Source organism: Crocodylus porosus, unplaced genomic scaffold (genome assembly GCF_001723895.1).
Source record: "Crocodylus porosus isolate Cpor-Errol unplaced genomic scaffold, CroPor_comp1, whole genome shotgun sequence".
NCBI lineage: Eukaryota > Metazoa > Chordata > Crocodylia > Crocodylidae > Crocodylus > Crocodylus porosus.
In genome coordinates, this window is record NW_017728916.1 from 503,527 (window position 1) to 520,442 (window position 16,916).

The 16,916-nt window shown below is 43.1% G+C and overlaps 1 protein-coding gene across 2 annotated transcripts in view; it reads right to left on the bottom strand.

Annotated features, from left to right (window-relative positions):
• Positions 1-16,916, bottom strand: part of LOC109310869 (rho GTPase-activating protein 20-like) — a 50,922-nt gene that overhangs the window by 7,446 nt on the left and 26,560 nt on the right. For both annotated transcript variants that reach the window (XM_019536200.1, XM_019536201.1), the window contains 10 exons: positions 14,524-14,606; positions 10,087-10,257; positions 9,297-9,446; positions 7,466-7,507; positions 6,797-6,881; positions 5,773-5,850; positions 4,533-4,599; positions 2,142-2,330; positions 1,307-1,482; positions 845-1,006 (listed from right to left, as the gene is read on the bottom strand). In XM_019536200.1, the coding sequence (XP_019391745.1) occupies positions 845-1,006; positions 1,307-1,482; positions 2,142-2,330; positions 4,533-4,599; positions 5,773-5,850; positions 6,797-6,881; positions 7,466-7,507; positions 9,297-9,446; positions 10,087-10,257; positions 14,524-14,606 (1,203 nt within the window). The remainder of the gene's footprint in view (positions 1-844; positions 1,007-1,306; positions 1,483-2,141; positions 2,331-4,532; positions 4,600-5,772; positions 5,851-6,796; positions 6,882-7,465; positions 7,508-9,296; positions 9,447-10,086; positions 10,258-14,523; positions 14,607-16,916) is intronic.

A 16,916-nucleotide genomic window follows, 5' to 3' on the forward strand; every position in this document is an offset into this window, starting at 1 on the left:
GTGGAACAAAGACCACCTAATCTACCCTCTGTGCTAGAAGCAGGTTTGTTCTCCACAGTATGGTAAGGCTAAGGCTTCACATTCGCCAAGGCTTTGTCTAGACCAGTTTTAAATCTCCCAAGTTCCTTTTTCCTTGGCATCCTGTATCACAGCTTAATATGCCTTTTTTTTTAAACAGTCTGAATCTCCTGCAAACCAGGGGTGGACTGGGGAGATTCCACTCATTAGGCCAAGCCTGCATTGCAAGAACCAGGTGCTTGAATTTCAGGTGCCTGAATTTTTCTCACCTGGTTTCACATCAGTGCCCCACTAGGGTTTCCCTTTACTACAAAGTTAGCTAGAGTGATAACACACGTGTTGTCCCTAGTTGTCCCTAGTTCAAGTCTTGTCCACACACAAAAACCTTTAACCTAAGTATGGTGGTCTTTTCACTGTAGCACCAGTGTGGAAAAAGCAATTAGAGAGGTACCATTCTCAGGGAACTCAGGTGTATGTAGCTTGGTTAACTCATGATGAAGACATACTCTTAGTCTGTTGAACCCTTTGCTGCCTGAGACTCTGCTGTGCTTCTGCGTTAATAAGTACAACCCCCACCCCAGATAGTGGCATGAGGGCCAGTACTAATTTCTGCACCTTTGTGCCAGTAAAAGCAGCAGTTCTTAGTTCACGAAGGGGCAGACCTGCTCTCTTTCAGGAACCAACTTTCAAATGAGAGTGGGGTATGTCAAATGGGTCGAGTTAAAAATGCAGTCCCTTGGCAGAATCACAGTATTTCCTTACTAACTGAGGAGTACTGTGTCATGCTGTTTTAATTGGAAGGAGGTATATCATTTGAATAACTTACTGTGATGACTGCTGCAGCCACAAAGACGGACTCCCCATCCATCTGGACCTCATCTCCAGAGTTCAGTTTCTCTTTCAGTTCCTTACAGGTCTTGGCATTGGCTGAGCGCCTGAAAATGCCCCTTGTGGAGGGACCTTCATGGTAGAGGAGAAGCAGCATATCCTAGAGAAAGCCCAGCACCAAGATATGTTAACTCATATTTTAGGTATATCACATGCCAGATCTCCTGTGATAATTGGAGTACAGTCTAGTCAGCACTGAGATGGGAGATTACTAGGGTGATGCAGGGAGTTTATGTAGGGGGTGCCTTTTTTCTGGATTCAGAGTTCATACTGAAGCATAGGAAATCATTCTCCCACCCACCACATACAAGCCTTGGTTACAGATGCCTGAGAAATGACTGGCAGGGAGAGAGGTAGATAGATGCTTGTTACGGGACCCACGGCACAAATCTCCCCTTACCATAATTGGCTTGGGAAGGAGTCCATCAGGGCAGATGGAGGACAGAGACAGGCCAAAAAGTTTCCGTGGTGTCGTTGGGGAGTGTGATGGTGGACTGCCTGTGGGAGTGCTTGTGCTCCGACGCAGGGCCCAATCAATCAAGGATTTCTTCCTCTTAGTATGTTTCTGCAATGATTCTGAAACAGCAAAAAGACACTGTTTGTTCCTGTGTCTCCCCTTACTATTGTGCTATGAGCGAGTCACAGACGGTTGGACAGTAATTCCCAATACTTTAATTAGTTGTTTCCATCTCTCAGTGAATTCATTATCTGGGAATCTTTTTTTTTTCATTATGTGATCTGTTCTAAAGATGGTCAAATAATATTCAGAGAAAATTCTGGTCTATTGGCACATATGCAATTCACAGGCAATGTCTATATTATTAGAATTGCATGCTCAGATCAAGACATTAGTAACACGTAATCCAATTAGTAAGAAAATAGCTAGGAGACGGCAATCCTCTTGCTTTCTGAAATGAAACAGCTAAGGGTTAAATACAGCCTCATTGGTGTATCTGTTGTTGGCGCATATCCACAGTGAATGTAACTCATTGCTCAATGCTACTCATCCACTTAAGAGATGTTACTGAGAGCTGGCCTAAGGCTCAAGAACGCAGTCCTGCCACCATTGAAATCAACAGGTAGTCAGTGGGAGCAATGAAGCAATTGACTTCAGATATATTCAAGTTCAGAGTGTCTTTTGAAATAAAAACATGATCTAACAGGATATCAGCAGCTTCCACAGGGAGATTTCCAAAGTTATTTGAAGGGCCACAACTCATCACCCCTGATCTCACCTCTCCTTAGCTGCATTGGAACTTGGGGCTTGGGTTTCAGGATGAATTGGCACTGTCTGTCCTTGGGCAGCTGGTCCAGGGGGGAAGCCTCTGTGCCATCAGCCAGGAGTGTGTTGTTGTTGGTACCTTGATGCTGGTCAACAGTGTCTTGGAGGGAGCTCAAGACAATGCTGAGAGGATGCTCATGGCCTGTTGAGATAAGAGGCATGTAAAGTCCAAGTGAGAATCCAAACTCACACATTTCACTATGTGAAAGCAATTGGGAGTCTTGGTTTGGGACGCAGTGGTCATATGCCCTCATCACACAGCTACCATCATAGCTAGAACGAATGGGATTCTCACTGGCAGTCTCAGTTCATGAAGACTGAACTACTGATTACTCCAGGATGCAGTTTCCTCTCGGCCAGGGGTAAGGTGCGTCCCTGAAGCTTAGGGATAGGGAACACTCTGTTGCTCACCAGCAACTCCACAATAACAAGGTTTCTATGGCATCACAACATATGTACTCAGAAAGCCCAGGTAAGTTCTCCTAGGCTTCAGTGGGAGAGAATTGATAGAGGAGCTCATCCCGCTGCAGCACCAATGAGACATACCTCTGAACAGCTTAGGGAAAAAAATGATCTCAGCTTCAACAACCAAGGGAACTGTCTTTTAAAATGTTGAAGTACACTTTGACGGACATCAGTGGAAGCATCTTATTCAAACTTATTCATTGGGTGTCACTTAAAATGTAACATTTGATGGTTACACTTAAAAAAGATGTGGGCAAGGTAACTAACCATCAGCTCTTAGCATGTTGGTCAGAACGCTGTATGTGACGGCTGAGCTTTTAAAGTTCTGTCCACATAAACCATCAGCAGTTTACATGCTTCAGGAAAGCTTTGCTCTGGACACCGAGTAACACAATAATATAGGGTGGTTCCTTGTGCTCTGCCAGTGGCTATATGAAGTTCCTGACTCTACTTATAAGACAGGACAAAGACAGGCTGATTTTCAAAACAGTTAATAATACCAGAAGAACAGTATTTCTTCTGATAGCTTGGTGATTCTGGTCTTTGCTAGGAATTGCAAAGACTCTAGAATATATTAAAATACAAATTAAAAGACAAAAACAAAACAAAAAAACTCTCAAAGAAAATAAATCAAAGATTTTTGAATTTCATAAAAAATTACGTTGGGGTTGACTCTGATCCAAACAGCCTGTCGCTAACGTTGATTCCATCACGGCGTCAAACATAATAATAGAATTTGTTATGAATTACTATGGGAAAGATTGGAGAGACATGTTTCATATGCTTTGCCAAAGTAAATACGCTGTCTAATTTTAATTGTACATTTAATCTTACTCTGCTGTCTCGTTTTTGCCAGTGATGCAAAACCAAAAAAAATAAAAATAAATAAATACTTTTTTTTGTTGTAAACTCCAGCTTTGGTGTTTTCTCTGATTAATATTTCAAATTTAGGAGATTAGACACTGGATTTTATTTGAATAAGTTTGTTGTATTTCTGAGATCAACTTATGGATCTACCATCTCTTCTGGTTCTGGCTCTGAGTCCCCTATATACACAATCATTTTCCTTCTAACATCCCAGAGTTTTTGTAATCTAAACAGAAATGGTTAAAAAAGGAACTTTTCAAATAAACAGCTCGCAAAGGACATTGCCCCAAATGCCCTGCGTCTCCATGTGAGATCAGTTTCAGATTAAAGTGAGTATAGAGACTAAAGCAACACAAAAAACCTTGTGAAATGAACCGTGTACTTAATGGGACTTGATGTCTCACATGGAAAACAATTTCCTTAAATGTGAGCTGGAATGCTTTGAAAAATAAATAAATACGAACAAAGAAGATAAATATTTTGGGGTCTTAATTACATGCTTAAAGGATACCTATACATGCATCTTAAGACACTTCTTCCCTTTATTTACTTGTGTGCTGAGACCTGCCTTAAGGTTTCCCTTTTCCCTGCAAGACTGGAAACCACTGTGACCACCAAAAGCAGCATTCTGAATGTAATTCCTTGTTATGCTTTAGGTTTAGGTCCTGATCTTCTGCCACTGAAGTCAATCAGAGCTGAAACCCTTCTGAATCTTTCAGGAGATGGTCAACTTTGATTGACTTCCTTAACGAATTACAGTACAATCTGGTAAACCATTTGTGTGTGAAACCTGAGGCTATCAGGCCAGTTATCTTTCATCACGAATATCTGCTGCTTGCAGGCTTGATGCAGTTGATCATTTCACAGGTCAGCAAGCACTTAGAGGTAGATCTTGGAGAGTGAGAGATGTTTCCCTTGTCCAGACACCAGCATTGTTGTTGTTGATGTTATTGTTATTACCGTGGATCCTACATGCCAGCATATCTGAAGAAGGAAATGGAAGAGCCCTTACCAATTAAAGGGTAAGCAGGATCATCCTTTCCAGATATCACCCAGAGATGGTAGTCACTTGGTCTACCCTGCAGGTTGGGGAACAGAAAGGAAAGAAATGTGAGAATGGGGGCAAGAGCTGGAAAGAAGGACCAGATAAGCTGGACAGAGCCCACAAAACAATTGAAAGAGATAACAGCTGAACAGACCAAGGGGCAGGAAAAGCAATGGCCAGAAATCTCTGGGAAAGCAGAATGATTTGGAGTGACAGGGTCTCAGAAACAGTTCGTCTGACCTGGGAGAGGAAGGGGAAAGGTTCAGAGAGGGACAGAAAGGGAATGGGAAATCCAAATTTAAAAAAAAAACAGATTAAGAAAGCAAACCCAAACTAAGGTTTCTCCAATGTCCACATTTAAGGCTCAGATTCAGGAAGTCTCTTGACATATTGATCAAACAACATCAGTCAAGTTCATTAGATTTCCCAGGAATGTCAGCATTTATTGGCTATGTATTGTAGGGTGCAAAACACAGGACTAGTTCAAAAGGTTAAGAACATGGATATTTCAATTCATACAGATACAAGTATTTCCTATCTCTTATTTTCTTGCTAAAGAAACTAGAGCATACTTGCATAATATTTCATGCTTGTTCACTCTGCAAGTTGAACAAAGGTATTGACTATTCATCTCTCCCTTTGATGGTATGCTCTTGGAGCAAGGAGTATGATTAGCTCTATGTAAAGTTGGGCATGTATTAATGATAGAAGAAATAATTCTCATTAAGAATAAAGAACCAAGGCTTCCTATAGGTGTACAACTAATGTCTTGGTGTTACTATTGGGCTATTGCCATGACCTTCTTTCTTAAATATTGTAACTGATGGACGATTACTATTATCAATGATTTGTCCAAGAATAATTTGATAAGCAATGATATATTCAGTAATTATGTGTCTAGGATAAAAGCTCTTTGGAAAGTCTAGTCCATGATCAACCCTCGTATAAGTGCCTTGAAATCACTAAAGTTGCATTTACTTACATAAGATTTGTATTTTGTCCATCAGATGTGCATGTGCATTTATAAATCTTTATATATGCAGAGATGTATGGGCCCATCCTGTAGCATGGAGAATACTAGTGTTCTAATGATTAAACAAGTCTCCTTCAATTTTTACCAGACTCCATCACATCTGCATTGTTCAATAACACAGACGTCCTCAACTTCCCAAGCTAAGATCTGGCAGCATATACAATGGACACTTACAGGAAGTCCAAGCTGATGAACTGTCTTCTTGATCACATTGTCTGCTATTTCTGTATTAGACACATTGACTGAAGCAGTCTAGGAAAGGAAGATACACAGAAAAATGTATAAAGCTAAAGGAAGAGGTAAGATCTAGTCACGTTGTCACTTGGATTTGAAAATTAAGGGAAAATATTCTGGCTAGGCGGGTTACTGTCTGCCATTACTAAATATGAAATCATTTTAAGGTGATAGAGAGCACAGTTTTCCTACATTGGTGTTAGCTTGGGAACAGTCTTGTCTTTTTATTAGCAATAGGATGTTTGAACAGACCTGAGACTATTGGAAAACCATTGGTAGGTAAGGATGTATTGCAGTGGGACCACAATGCTCACTGTCTTCTTCCATTACCATTCCAATACTGAATGCAATGGTTTCACACTACAGAAATCATAGGACTCTTGTGGTAGTTAATCACGATGCTGCCAGAGTTGAAAAGCAGCCCAATAGCTCCATGGCCACCACAGCAGTGAAACATAGTGCAGAATACTGCAAGGGGATGTTGGAGTCGTTTTCTGTGGGAAGTGCATTGGAAGATAAAGGTGAACCAGGCTTGAAGCCCAGAACTTGCTCATAGGAAAATATTTTTAGAGATAAACTGAAGAGGATGTGCCAGTGATCATGATCCTCTACTATGGCACTGCTAATAAAGAATTATAGGGTATATGAATGCTTATAATCACTAAGCTAGAAGCCACTGATGGACATGAAGGGTAGCAGGAAGCAAATGCACTAAAATATGTGTTCAAAAGTTATTTCCGGAACTATCCTTTGTGGTGGGGCTTGTTAACCCTCTGTAAGCACTTCCTAATTACCTGCACTGAGACCTCTCTAAGAGGAGATCCCAAAGACTGTGCACTGTGAGGCCCTTTGCAGCAACCTTTCAAGATGCTTCAGAAAGGGCTTCCCAGAAATGGCAGCAGGAGCAAAGATCCCCCATTGCCCTGACCTCAGTTGTGTTGGCCTGATTCTTAGTTTTACTCACAGAAGAACAGTTTTCAATATCCAGCACAAGGATTTGGAGACTCAGGGCTTTCAGATATTCATTCTGTTTTGTCTCATTGATTTGCCTAAACGTCAGAGGAAAAAAAGAAAAAAAGTATCAGGCAAACACACAATCCCTCCACACAGGAAGTAGCAGTTAACACAGAAAAAGGGGCAAGTGATATTAAACACTTTGGTAGATACTAATCTCACAGAGATTGTATTAGTCGTCGATAAGAAAGAACTCACAATGCACCAGAAAGTAACTGGGGAGACTGGTTGGACTATCTAGAACAAATGCTGCTCTCAGCAGATGGAGCAGGGCTGAACACATTACTGGAGAGGGGACCCTAGGATCTTGTTTGGAAAGGAGTAAGGAAGAGAGGGCCCTTTCACTGTGGTAAAACAAAAGTCTTTTACAAAGAAAGACCATTTTCCAAAGATGCCAGTTCCCATTTAGTGGAATTTGATTTTCTGAACTTTAAAAGCCTCTTTTCTTCCATCCAAGGATCCTAAAGCTTGATCTTCAAAGCAGTGGAAAGCAACTAGGCACCCACTATACCAAGGGTCAGTGAAAGCTGAGCATCTAGCATCTACTGTCTCCCTCCAAATGTTTATATAGGACTGTAGAGTGATGGCAAAGGCAGAGGAGAAAGGACAGGCTACTTACCACAATAATGTCGTGAGCCACCGTTCTTTCACCTCGGATGAGCTGAGAATAAAAAGGGAAGCATAATATCAGCTAAGTGCTGAATGACTAATAATTTTTGGAGACTTTATCAGGCTTCACTTATATTTAGCTGTAAGTCTCAGTTCCTTCCTGTAAAACCCTGGAACAAAAGCGCAGTCCTTTCCTGGTTCTGTTCTAGTTTAACAAGAATAAGAAATAACAATAATAATACTAATAAAACCCTAGCAGCAGACGAGCCGAGCTGGATTTTCTGGCTGGGCTGAGAAGTGTTCAGATAAGGAACAAATATCTTTCTGTGATGCTGGACTTAACAAGTCACGTGGCTCTTTACTTTTTTGTAATGACCTTTAATTGATATTTTTTTCTAGTATCACTTCCCTTCCTCTCCTTGTAGTTCCTAGAAGCCTTCACTGGCAATATCCATCCCACATGTTTTGTGATGCAGGGGAAGTGGCATGGTTGCTAGAGTTGAGATTAAAAAATGTCCACCCTTGCATTAGAAGCCTAAGTTGTCTAATATGTGAGTCCATGGCAAAGGGATGCTAAAGGCAGCATCCCAGGTACTCAGAAGGGATGGGGCAGCCAATACAAGATGCATTTGAGAGTCCCAGTGCGTTTTCCACCAAGATACCTGTCCACAGCAATAGCTGAGCTGACTGGCACTTCTTGGTGTAGGGATAAAGGATGCCTGGCAGCTGGCAGGTTTCACCATCAGATTCACCTTTTCCTAACTATAAAAAGTGCTAGGACTGTTATGACAACAGCTGCAGGGTTAATGCAAAAAGGGTTTACTTAGTGAATTGCCTGGAGTAATTTTCAGGAGGGTCCAGCTATGCTCAATTCACATGTGATGAGTTGGTGAGTCAAGGTGTGCTTAGTGTGTAAAACAGTGGCTCCCAGCCTTTTTTTGCTGTGACCCTAGATCCAGGTCACGACCCTGCCCCTGCCTCTGCCACCGCCTCACTCATGCCCAGTGGTGCCAGCAGAGCCCAGGCTGGGCTGGGGTCGTGGGGGGCTGCAGTGGCAAGATCCACGCAGGCTGTGCACTGGGAGAGCCCTGCAGGTGGGACGGGCGGAGTGAGGGGTGGACCTCTTGCGACTCTGATTTGGGTCGTGTCCTGAGGTTTGGAGCCACTGATGTAGGAGCTACCCTGTGAGTATTGTATTTTAAAATGGGCTACATATTTTCTGTACTCCAGAAAAAAGTTGACTAAAGCAGACTGTGCAGGTGGGGAAGGAACAGTGACAGGGGGGGGAAGGGGAAGTTTCTTTGCAATATTTAGGGTACAGAAATGAACAATTTAGTTCATTTGACCCACTGGCATTTCCTGGATGGGATTTACACGTCATAAGTCCATTCCGTCTAAGGTAGTGGTACACATCTCATTATCCATTATCCACTTCTACCTGTGGAACTCATAGTCTTGAATACATTTGTGTTCACAGCATCCCTGTAAAGTAGAAAACTATTAGCATCCACACATCACATAGGGGAGCTGAGGACCAGATCCTCAAGGGCAGCTCACAGGAACTCAGACACCTAAACAGCTTTGATGGTTTGTGCCTTGATGACTTGCTAATTGCCAGGGAGTCCAAGCAGGGACTTGAACCCATGTCTCACAAGCCCTAAGCTAGGGGCCTAACTATTGGATCATCTTTCTTTACATAGGCCCCTGCCACTAGGGCTATAGGAGAATTCCTATATTTGTGGAACAGAGGTTTCTATTCCCTTTGCCATCATTTAGTTCTCAGTCTACATACAGCTTATTGACAGCTGCAAAACAGTGAATTTATTACTGCACTGTGATACCTGAAGGTAACGACACAGTTGGTGGTGGGCCAGCCAATGACAAAGGAATGCTCTGGACTCATTTTCTTCTCTGTCACTTCACTGAGACAGGTGCCTGTCCACACTTCACTGAGACGCACTTGCTTCTTCAGCTTCAAGCTTGAGGAAGACCTGAAATCCAAACCACAGATTGCTTAGGCTAACGAGACTAGAGTCAGATGTAGCCCATGCAAAGACTGCAAAACCATCCCTCATCACTTCTGTTAATGCCTCAGAACTGACTCTACTCGTATCCAAGTCCTGGGCCTCCCCTCTTTCAGCACTAGCACAATGTGTGCAGGTGGATGGCAGGCCTCTATGATTCAGACTGTTTACTATCCACAACATAGCACTGATATCTGAATTTACCCCATAAGTTTTTGCCTATTAGGCTGGGGAGGTGGGGGGGGTTCAGAGTAGGGCCAAAAAGGGAGTCAATTTTTTGATCTCTACACTCACTTTCTTCCCTCAACCGTGGAAAGAATGCCATGGCATTTCTTCAAGCCTCATGAAGTAAAATCAAGGTCACTTTGATAAGATCAGCCTACTGTGTGGAAATGTAGACAGTGATAAATTAAAGCAAGACATGCCAAAAAGAATGTAGAATATATTTCGGGGGGGGGGGGGGGGGAGGTGGCAAAGTTATATGTAATGTTGTCTTTGAAAAATATGATTCTCTTGGTGCCCAGACCCACAACTGCATTCAGTCCTGGCTTAAACTTCACTGGGTGTGTAGACATGACCCTTGTGAAGCTTGTCGGCATCCTCTTACTTTGACTTGGCGATGATCAGCATGTCATTGAAGAGGAACAAGTGTCTCTCTTGGGTCTGCAGTCCCACAGTTAGCTGTACGCGCTCATCCAGGATGAAAACAGAATTAGGGCTACTAAAAGCTCCGGTTGGCAGCCCATTATCTGGATGGGATGAGGAAACTGTAATTTCCCTGGGGAAAAAATATCATCACATCGAGCAGTTATTTCCTTTCCTTTAAGACTTCATTGATAACATAATACATAGGTGGCCTAATTGCTTAATTTCTTCTTGTATGTTAGTTGAACCCAGCAAGGAACCATTGAGAGTAAAGCAGAGTCCTTATGAAAATGCACAAAATGCCACTTTCTTTCCTTCCCCAACTGCAGTATATATAGATATATTCTAGATATAGATATATAAAGGTTATACAGATCTATACCTATAAACACCGATATAGAGATGTCATAGATATAGCTATATAAAGGCTATATATTAAGCAGTTTGCAGGGAAAGGACTATAATGGGCCAGATTCTGCTACTCTTTCTTTTATTCAATAGCATAATTTGAGGGTCCTATGAAATCAGTAAGACTGAAAAATATTTATACTAATAGGTGGGATTTTCAATACTGTTGGCCCAAGTCAGCTGCCGGTGGACTCAATAGTTAAACCCCCACAGACTTTTATGGGAGCAGCTACAGGCTTTTGAACAATCCTGCCCACACTGTCATTGAACACTTGCATCCAAGCAGCCAGGAGGCTCCCTCTCTTCAGTTCCTGGGACTTTCATCATCCAACCAAGTAGGTTCTCAGTTTATAATGCCAGTACCTCTAAACATGAAAAGTTACATTCGCATTCAAACATGCTGTTAAAAGCGCCCCATGTACGTCAATGGAAGCTGGGAGCAGTCACATCAAGCAAACTCAGCAGTGAATTTCCTAACGGCAGAGAAGTTATAAGGTTTTGTAAACACAACAGAAGGGGAGCAAAAAAATTCACCAATGCTCTGATGGCCTAAGCATTTTCCCAGCTCCCTCCACAGCAATGCATCATGAGAACAGTTTAGAGTGTCCCCCTCCCTTGCAAGGAGACTCTCCAGCCAAATAAAGTCAAGAATTTGTTTCTTTTTTATTGAGTGAGTGCAAGATGGGGGGGAGGGGAGGGGGCAGGGAAGGGAGGGGGAAGAGAGTTTCTCACTTAGCCAGGAGATAGCAGAATGAAAAGATCTCTGTGCTTTATTTTAAGCTACCCTAAAACATCGGTTCCTGCATGAATGCCTCACAAAAGCAGGACTTACTCCCAGGCAGTTAAATAAAGGCTGAAATGAAACTGCTGCCCTTGGGAAGAACTCCTGGATCCCAAATGTAAATCACTTAAGTTTTTATCTTGTATTTAAAATATTTATTTTAACTAAACAAATCACTGCCGCAATGCTATTTATGAGGGTGTTATCAGGGCAGAGCAGGGAAAGAGCACGACACTCCTTTATCTGTTGTCTAATTGTTACACTGTGCAGAGTGGAGATGGAGTGGCTGGATTCTAAGTTGATTAAGCTCCCATCAAAGGGATGTGAGGCTTGGCTTGCAGATAGCACTTGATATTTCAGCAAAAGATTTGGAGGGCCAGTGCACTGATATTTGACTCTTTAGTCTGGAACTCCTTGTGCTTTCCATCTGAAGAAATCCATGAAGCACTGGATGGCTCCAGAGATTGCTGACAAGAGAAGGGTTTTTTTTTTTTGTCTCCATTGAAGTAACCAGTCAACACATGGCCCCGGGGCAATAGTAAATAAATGCTGCTACCATCTGATAAGTGAAATAAGTCTTGCGGAGTCAGTCTGGTTCCTAGTGGGAAAACATCCATATTTCGAAACCAGCCACCCCATTAGCAGCTGGCGTAGGCAGGGAACAAGCCACCTTGACTGAATTCCTACCCACCTTTAGAAAGGACTGAGCAGTGATATGCCTTTGTATAATGATATGGAGAACTCGTGACCCCTGTTTGTATTGAGAATGCTCTGAAAACAGTCGTTTGTTTTTTTCTTTGAGGCAGTCAGTCTACAAGCTCCCACCAGGAGCACATTAATTTAAAAAGCTAAAGTTTCTGTATCATTGCTCATCCCCATGCCTTTCTTGGGGTAACCGAATAAGAAACCCTGCATCCCCTACTCAGGTGCAATTTTGATTCTCTTTCTATTTACTGTGTTTGATTAAGAGTCTTCAGAATTAACCCCGCTGCATTTTTAACTGCAGCAGTTAAAGGCCCGCGTGGAACCTGACTGCTCTCACCTGAGCCAGCCCGTAGTCGACTTCAGGAATAGCAGGCTGAATGCCCTGAAAAGCCTCTTTTTAACACAAAGCTCTATTTTGACACTTTCCAGTGATGTTTTTCAGCAAGGACTGCACATCACTGGCACCAATCACTGAGGACAGAGGAGTCCTTCAAGAAAAGTCTGCTCTGGGCAGCTTGTATTCCAAGGTTTTTTTTTTCCTGTCTCCCTTTTCCGTTACATCAGTTCTACATTTCTTAGGGCATCTCTATTTCTGCTTCTCATGCCATTGCTGGTTACATGGCAGACTAAACAGCAGTGAATCCATCAGCTAAACATTCACTGACTGCCCAGCTGGAATTTCACAGAGAAGCTTATGAGAGACGGAGGGCTTGTGTCCTTTAGAGCGAGGCAGGGCTGGAATTTTTGTCCTTTTCTAGTTTTGTGAAAAAAATTAAAGCAAAAAAAAAGTCCTAATTCTTTTAGGGGAGTGTTCTCCCCCAACTTCGTAGCTGAGGAATCAACATATATGGGGTGGGCAGAGGAAGGAAGGGAGGCAGAGCTGAAATGGCAGAAGTACCTGCACATTAACCCTTCCACACAGACAAGGCTTAATGAAGAGAGCTCCCATGAAGCTCATTTCCATAGCTCCTGCCATGGGTTTCCCTGCAGCCAGTGCCCTCTACTGCTGAAGAGGAGAAAGCAGGGTTTGCCTCTTAAATGGATGCAGTGCTGGGAGTGGATTGGGCCGGCAGTGCAGGAAGTAAAGGTTTTGGGGTGTGTGTAGATGAAACGAGGGCCCTAAATTGAAGTGGTGGGTTTTTAAAAACACTGCTTCAATTTAGGGCCCTTTAAACCCCTGTGTCATGCACACACCTAAACTTATCTGCCTCTCTGGTGGTGGGGAGGGCAAGGTGAGCTGCCAGTGGGCAGTGTCGTCCTGGTGCTCCCCCCCACAACAGCAGCAGTTCCCCCCCAGGTGGCACCAGCCCGCAGGCACCCAGCTTGGGTGGTCCTGGGGGGCACTGCAGCCATGGAGGGAAGCACTGGGCCCCTGCACAGCTCAGGCAGGCAGGTAGGCTCCAGGGAAAAACAAAAAGATCACGCTTGCTGTGTTTCTTGGGTAAAGCCTGCCTTCCCGGGCTGCTGCCAGGCTGCCTGCGTTGGCTTCCTGCAGAGCTGCAGGGAGCCTGGTGCTTCGCTCTGTGGCTATAGGGGCAGCAAACTAAAACTCTCCCAAGTCATTTAAAGCACATTACACTGCCAAATTAGCTACAGTGGATGGAATTACTCTGCAATATGCCACCGATGCGTGCAAACACCAACACCATTAAAGTGGTGCAAAAGCATTTAACCTGCTTTCAAGTGTCGTGCACACATGCCTCTCGTTTCATCTATACATGGCCCTAGCTTTTTATCTACAGAAGAGGCATTACACAGGGGATTTGGGGCTTTCTGGAATTGTCCCTCATTTCAGGTTTTGGAGTTAATCGGCAGATCAAAAATTTAGGAATGAAAGAAAGCCAAGACAAGGTGCCAGGCCAAGGTGGAAGCTCCATTGCTCAATTGAGAACACAGACCTGAACAAGAGGCACATTGTCCCATCTCTGCTCTTTCTGACTCTGTTGGCCATTAAATTCACAGATGTGCTGCCACCTGGGTTCAAAACACTCAAGTAGCCTTGTCCACCTCTAGATACCTTTTTCTTTGAAGGCCCCATATGCTGTGTGGAACACTATGTCCTATTCTCCCTGGCAATCTATTAGTTGGCTTCCAGACAGCAAACTGCCAGGCTGCTATGACTAACCAAGTATCCATCCTATGTGTGGCTTGGCTACGGGCACACAAAGTTCACCTTCACTTTGGCTGTTTTTTCATACAATAAGGTCCAGACTCAGTTATGTTTATATCAACCTGGAGTAATTCCATCATGGTCAATGGCATTATTCTGGATTTACATCAGCATAACTGACATCACAATCTGGCACTACATGTTTTCAGCCTAGCACTTTTAAAGCATTCTCCAGTAAGAAGTGGGAGACTTTCCAGGTGGGAAATTGGTCCAGATACAGATGGCCCCTGGGTCTGGCCATTGAATTAGAGCATGGATTAGACTGTCTATTTTATTTTATTTTTTAGTTGCAGACAGGGGCTAAATGACTTCTCGGGGTGTCAGAATGTCCTTACCTGGAATGGTGTTTGGACTTGCTGAGAGCTTTGGTAATAGCAGATGGGGTAGAGCGTCTTCTTTGGACTATGGGTTTCATCTTCTATGGGAAAAAGGTACATCCAGTTAGTATTGTCAGTGCCATCTCTGCATTCAGGTTACCATTGCATCCATGTATGCTGCATCCTTCTTTTTATATCACTTTTTCTTTTATCTGGTTGCCACTCATGGAACCTAGACTTAGAAAGCCAGATGTGTTTCCAGAAGCGTTTCACTTTCTTTTGCTTGATATTAAAATACTCAACAGCTCTCACATACACCCAAGAGACTCGAAATTTTCCTAACTGGAAATATTGCCAGTTTTCACAGCTAAAAATCAAAGTGAATTGTAGGAGTAATGGGATGAAATCGACCAGAGGAAAATTTAGGCTGAAGTTCAGGAAAACCTTCCTAACAGTCATGTCTAGCAGACAGTGGAATAGTCTGCTAAGGAAAGTGATGGAAACCCCATTTAAACCTGGACTGGACAAAACCACGGAGAGCATATAGCACTGGAGGGAGCAATCTTTTATTGGCTGGAGTAATGGATGAGATTACATAATAGGTTTTCTCTACCGCTAATTTCTGTGATTAATAGAGCCTGTTATTAACCACTCTCAAGGTTGTGTAGCATCAGAACGCCCATCATTTCTAACTGGTTGAACTTTAAGATTTCTGCCTGCCCCACAAATGATTCGACTGTAATGACTATCCTTGTCAGTTATAGTGGGAAGGCTTCCAAGTAAATATATTTGTGTGTAGGTCACAAGTCTTCTTTTATTTTTCAAAATAAATGTTGTGCTGGAGAAAGATGCCAGATTTACGACCCTTGGGAACAAATCATGAAATTAGCTGGGCTACTCCTTGGGAGGAAGAGTTGCAGATCTGGCTAAACAGTTCAGCTTCAGTATTTACAGCATCTGCCTGTGTTTGGTATTCAAATACCCGAAAGCTGAAAGTACATAAGAGTATTGTAGAGCTTGGGACATCTGCGCTGTTCGGTCAACACACAGGATTCCTCAAAAGGAAAACAAGTTTTGATTAGCCAGTGAGGACTTTCACAAGCTCTTCGGTGGAGTTTTCCAGCCCTGACCAGCCAACTGGTATCAACCCTTCCCTTTGGGGGTGCTGAATTTCTATAGAGTTACTGTATTTTCCATGATTGTGTGCATATCATTTATATATAACCCAAGATGTAAAAAGTATTGACTGCAGGAAAGGGATTGAATGATTTACTATACAGTCACCAGGAAAAAGAACCTCTGGCTCATCTATATAGGAAGTTCTTTTTGACAGCACTAAGTATTTGCGTATGCAGACAGTTTGTTCCTGGTAGGAGAGGAAATGGAAAGGGTACAAAAGAATACAAAGGTCATAGAGTCAAATGACAAAGAAGCTGGGCTTGTTATCAATATCAGCAAAATTAAATGCACGATCACATCCAGAAATAAATCTCAGGGTCAGAGCCAGATAATAGGCTTGTGCAAAATTTCGCCGGCTGTTTTGTTTCGACACTGTTTTGACCCGTTTTGAGCTCGAAACAGTGAAATCAAAATGAAATGAAGGGCTTTGAAACAGCCTCAAAATGAAATGAGGGCAGTCGAAACTTTTTGAAAGTTTCGAAACGTTTCAAGTTTTGAAACTGAAGCTGGGCTTGCCTGCAGGGAAACAGAAAGTAAGGAGAGGGAGGGGGAAGAGGGGGGAAGGACTGCTCTCATACTGACTGTGACAGTTTGGCTGCCTGAGATGCTGCTGGTGCTACTGTGCTGCTTACTAAGTTATTACCTGTTGTCATTTAAAGTGGTGGACTGGACTGAGGCTATAGGGAAAGAGGAGACCTAATTGGGGCACACTACCGTGTCATGTAGAGGCCCCAGCACCAGTGAGGATGCGCCTTAACACACACACAAGTCACACGTCACGAGTTTTGCTTGTCAGCAGCTTGAGGTGCAGTTTTCTAGAAACCCCTGTACCAATCTCCTTGAAATCTGTCAGGTTTCATGGCCTCAACAGGAACTACCACGCCTGCAGTTTTCACCCCCCGCCGTGCTTTCACACACACACACGACATGAGTTTTGCTTGTCAGCAGCTTGAGGTGCAGTTTCCCAGAAACACCTGCACCTATCTCCTTGAAACTTGGCAGGCTTCATGCCCTGAGAAGGTGCTACCATCTTTGCTGTTTCCATCCAAATCAGGAAATAAATGACAAAGTTATAGGCAGTTTTGTGTTTCCCTGTTATAGCCAATGGGCAAAATGTCGAAACAGTGAAACAGTTTCAACAAAACGAAATGGGACAGTGCTTCAAAATGAAATGAAACTTGAAACGAAACACTGTCCCATCAAAATGGCAAAATGGAAGTTGACACGAAACG